Consider the following 4,765-nt stretch of genomic DNA (forward strand, 5'->3'; position numbering starts at 1 on the left):
TTGTCACTGTTAACTTGACATTAGAATGGACACTTAGTCTTTTCCCTGACAACCTGACTTCAGGAGCTCCTGCTGAAATCCAGCCACATCTCTGCACAGAATCTTCTACCCTTAAATAGTGTCGGGTTCAAATTTTCTTAACTTTTACCCCTAATTAAAAAGGCCAGAGGAAGAGTTGGAAAGTATGTTGGGTCTAATTAGGTCTGATTGCATTATGAAATGGAATCAGCGTATTTAACTCTTTACATTTGGAAATTCCAGTCATCCTGCACTCTCCATCAGCCACAGAGAACAGCCCTTTGCATATGGAGTATACAAACTGTCCTCACCGGCTGGTCAACCACAAAAGAAACCAGGTCCTGGGCACTGCAAAAGAAGCTATGCCTTTTGCCTTAAACTTCTGCCTCTGCAGCCCTATCACGCTCCACCCTTGCACACACGAAAGGCTCCTGGCTTCCTTCTCTTCCCTGTTGGCATCTTCTCCCTTATCAGTGGTTTTCAACCTTTGATTCTCATTGGAATCACTGGGAACTTTAAAAATCCCAACGGTTGGGTGCCACGTCCAGAGATATTGATTTAGTTGATTTGGAGAATGGCCTGGTGTCAAATATTTTTTCAAGCTTCCTAGGTGATTCTCAGAGAAGAGCATGGCAATCCATGCCAGTATTCTTACCTGGAGAATCCCCTGGACAGAGGCGCCTGGCGGGCGACAGTCCATGGGTCACAGAGTCAGACACAACTGAAGTGACTTAGCAGGTGATTCGAATGGGCAGTTGAGGTTGAGAATAACTGTAACTAAGTGATCTCATCCAGAGCCTAGGGCTTAAATTTCATCTGTAGGTTATGACTTGGAAATTTAATCTCTTATCTTGAGCTCTCACCCAAGCTCCAGAATCACTCATTCAAACTTTGTATTTGACACATCCACTTGGATATCTAAAAGGCACTGCAACTTCTGCACAAGTTGAAAGAAATCTTGATTTCTGCCCCCCTTCCAACATGCTTCTCTTCCAATTGTCGTGCGTGCATGCATGCTCAGTTGCTTCGGTCGTATCCAGCTTTTTGCAACCCTATGGACTGTAGCCCCCCGGGCTCCTCTGTTCATGGGATTCTCCAAGCAAGAATACTGGAGTGGATTGCCCTACCCTCCTCCAGGGGATCTTCCCGACCCAGGAATTGAACCCAAGTTTCCTGCATCCCCTGCATTGGCAAGTGGGTTCTTTACCCACTGAGCCCCCTGGGAAGCCCTCCAATTGTAGTACTCAAACTAAAAGCCTGGAATCTGTCCTTATTTTCTTCCCTTTCCTCATAGCGAATTCATTCATCAAATTCATCATTTGGTTTGTTCTTACAACCAAAGTACATCTAATATGCATTATGCTATGTAGGCAGCTTCCAAGAGGGTCCCCAATGATTCCCACTTCTTGGTATTCATACCCTTATGCAGTCCCTTCCCACACTGTACAAATAGTGTATGACAGAGGTGATGATATGTGACTTCAGAGATTAGGATATATTAAGACTATGACTTCCATCTTGTTCTCCCCACCAGCACCCCAACTCTGAGGGAAGCAAGCTGCAAGCTACCATGTTGTGAATAACCTTTGGCAACAGAAACCTCTGGCCAACAGGCAGCAAGGAACTGAGCCTTCCAGAAACCACATGAGTGAACTGAACACAGATTTCCTGGCCCAGTCAAGACTTAAGATGACTGCAGCCCCAGACAACAGTTTGACTACTGTCTCTGAGCCAGAACCACACAGATAAGTGGCTCTTAGATTCCTAATGCTCAGAAACTGTGTGATAAAAGTGTTGGTTGTTTTAAGTTGCTAAATTTTGGAGTAAGTAGTTACACAACAACAAATCTTATACTTCGGTACATTTTTTCATCTCCTGGCTACCATGCTACTCCAAGCTACCTACATTTCTTTTTTTTTTTTTTTTTTTTGGGAAACTAGACACTGCAATTTTATTAGTATCGGCGACGTTTGTTTGGAGCAAATTCAGCTCCAGGAGCTGCACGGTTGAATGCAGGAGGGGTTCCACCAATTGCTCCAATTCCTTCCATTGTAGCAGCTTGGCCAAAGCGTTCAGTTGTTGGTGGGGTCAATCCCAAGGTTCCATCTGGCATCATAGTGGCTGGTCCTGGAGGAGCTGGGGTACCAGCTGGCACAGGAGCAGGGGGCATGGCACCTCTGTTGTTTATGCCCATAGCACCTAAAGCAGAATAGTGATCAGTAGAGGAGACAGACATTGACATTCTTTATGCCAAAGGAAACAAGCCAAGACTTCTGGGCTAAGACATGTTACCCTCCCACCAAAATTTGCTTCCAGAAATGTCAAGCCCCCTAAATTTGGACTAGGTAGGAGAAGCTACATAGTTCACCAGAGATGAGACAAAAAAAGAAATCTGTACCATTAATCTCCTAAGCCCTTACCTCCCATAGCCATCTGACCCATCCGTATCTCTTGCTCTCTCTGGAAAACAAAAAAACACTCAAGACAGTCCAAGACAGCACTGCATTCATTCTACCACAATCCACTAAGGACCACATACTAAAGAATATCTGCAACAGCTCCTTAAACTAACTCACTGTAGTTGTACAATGAACTCAAGTTTAGAGCTACTAGGACACAAGTCAGAGTTTCCTATTAGGAACAAATTGAGAGATGAAAGGAGACACATGATTTCTTTCAGGGCTCCAACCTGTACAACAACTGCTGAGGACATCAGAAGCCAGGCAAGGCTGCTACAGGACTGAATCTATCTGATCCTGCAGTCACTGAGATTAAACAGCATACACTAGCCTCAGCTTTTCATCCTAAATTGCCCGTGAGGCAAAAAGAGCTCCTCTTCAAACCTTACCTTTCCTTCCTATGACTGCTTCTTTCTAAAAGAAGTGTCACAGAATGGAAAAATTGGTCATAGCCTATTGTGCTTCCTAATCCTAGTGGTGAGTTTGTCGTATTATGGGCACAGAGAGATATACCGCATCAGGGAAGGTTCCCTTGAATCCTTCCTGCTGTCGTCGCATCATTTCTTCTTGTTGCCGCCGCATCTCTTCCTCTCGGCGCCTGCGCTCCTCCTCCTGCCTGAGCTCCAGCTGCTTTCGTTTTTGCACTTCTTGATTGTGCAGCTCTTCCATCCTCCGAAGTTCTTCTTGGCGCCTCATCAAATCCTGCCTCATTAGCACGACCTGGTGCTCATGGCGAGCAGCCTCCATCTCCATCTCCAGCTTCTCACGAGCTTCCTTGATGTTTCGGTCCACTTGGTCCTGCTGCTGCTTTTCCATCTCAATAAGTGCCTTCCAGCGCATGGCATACTCATACTCAAAGGAGCCAGGCTGTGCAAATCTGGGTGGCTGTTCTCGCTCTTTGTGAAATTGCTGATTCTTTATAACCAGCTTCTCTGGGAGTCCCTCTTCATCATCTAACTGGTCCATGGGCTCCACAGTCACAGGTCGAGGAAATGTGGTTAGCAGGAAGGAGCCTTCACTGCATCTGTCCAGAGCTTTTCGAGCAGCTGGCTTCCCTGAGAATTCAACAATGCCTTTTCCTGAGGGCCTGCCTGGATCATCCACAATGACTACAGCCCTCTCCACCTGGCCGAACACAGAAAAGGCCTCCTCCAGCAGTTCATTGGACACATACTGAGGAAGGTTTCGGACTGTAAGGGATGCACTATGGCAGGCAAAGCGCACACGCAGCTGCTTTCCACGGAGTGGCATGTTGTCCAGTTCTACTTTGGCAATCTCTGCTAGGGTTCGTGTTTCCAAGCGGATAAAGCCAAAGCCCTTGTCCTTATGAATGAAGACTTCGCCTGCCTTCCCATATTTCTCAAACAGTTTCCTCATCTCCTCCTCAGTGATGTCAGGAGGAAGATTGCCCACAAAGAGCCGACTACGCTGGGTGAAGGTCTTCTCTCCTGGTTTCCTAAAATTCTTCAGGTCAATAGTCAAGCCTTCATTCTGGCTGCTGGCTTGCTGCCCATTTGCAGGCATTGGTGGAGGTGGTGGCTGCTGCTGTTGCTGCTGGTGGTGCTGCTGATGGTGATGTTGATGATGCTTCCTTGGAGTGTGGTTTTGTTTCTCCAAGTTAAAAGTTTTATTGCTCTGCATCTTTGTACCCCTCACCGACTGTTTTCTGCTCAGAGTAACGGCGACGCTACACGGCCTTTACCGTCCCTACCTACATTTCTTATCTGGATAATGAAAAGGTATCCCTTTTCCTCTCTGTCCTCCAACAACCTGTCATTCTCATTTATATTCTTTAAATAAACTTAGTTCGGATTCCTTTCCTGTTTAACACCCTTCAGATATTTCCTATATGACTTAGAGTGAAACCCAGTTCCCCCCAATACTCCTTCACGATCTGATTTCAGTCTTTATCTCCAGTTTATTCTCATGCCTCTCTTCCCATTTCTTACTATGTTTTAGCCACATTGGCCCTTCATTTTACACAAAGAACTTTGTGTTTCTTTTATGGTTAGATGGTCTTGAGGGAAAGAGGGACATTTTTAATATCAAGAGAACAAGATTCTAGTAACATTGCTCAAAACAAAAATGACTTTTGCTACATCTCTGACACGTGTTCATCAAGCTTACAAGTCAAGTAGTGTAACGTGTAAAAATAGGTGCTTTTGCTTCTGGCAATATGTTGGGATAAACAAGGAGAGAATATCTTCCCAGTACAGAACAACTAAAATTCTGTATAAAACATAAAACGTATTTTAAAGTGTGGCTGAGCTAGTAAGAAAATAAGTAAT

At 45.1% G+C, this 4,765-nt stretch overlaps 1 protein-coding gene across 1 annotated transcript; it reads right to left on the minus strand.

The window, feature by feature from the left end:
• Positions 1 to 1,925: 1,925 nt before the first annotated feature.
• LOC120877362 (non-POU domain-containing octamer-binding protein-like) lies at positions 1,926 to 4,185 on the minus strand. The gene is made up of 3 exons (XM_040259655.1): positions 2,991 to 4,185; positions 2,439 to 2,478; positions 1,926 to 2,217 (listed from the first exon to the last, which is right to left on the minus strand). The coding sequence occupies exons 1-3, from the start codon at positions 4,116 to 4,118 to the stop codon at positions 1,973 to 1,975; spliced, it is 1,413 nt and encodes a 470-aa protein (XP_040115589.1). The 5' UTR covers positions 4,119 to 4,185; the 3' UTR covers positions 1,926 to 1,972.
• Between the last annotated feature and the right edge of the window lie 580 nt (positions 4,186 to 4,765).

This window comes from Oryx dammah, unplaced genomic scaffold (assembly GCF_014754425.2).
Source record: "Oryx dammah isolate SB20612 unplaced genomic scaffold, SCBI_Odam_1.1 HiC_scaffold_18, whole genome shotgun sequence".
NCBI lineage: Eukaryota > Metazoa > Chordata > Mammalia > Artiodactyla > Bovidae > Oryx > Oryx dammah.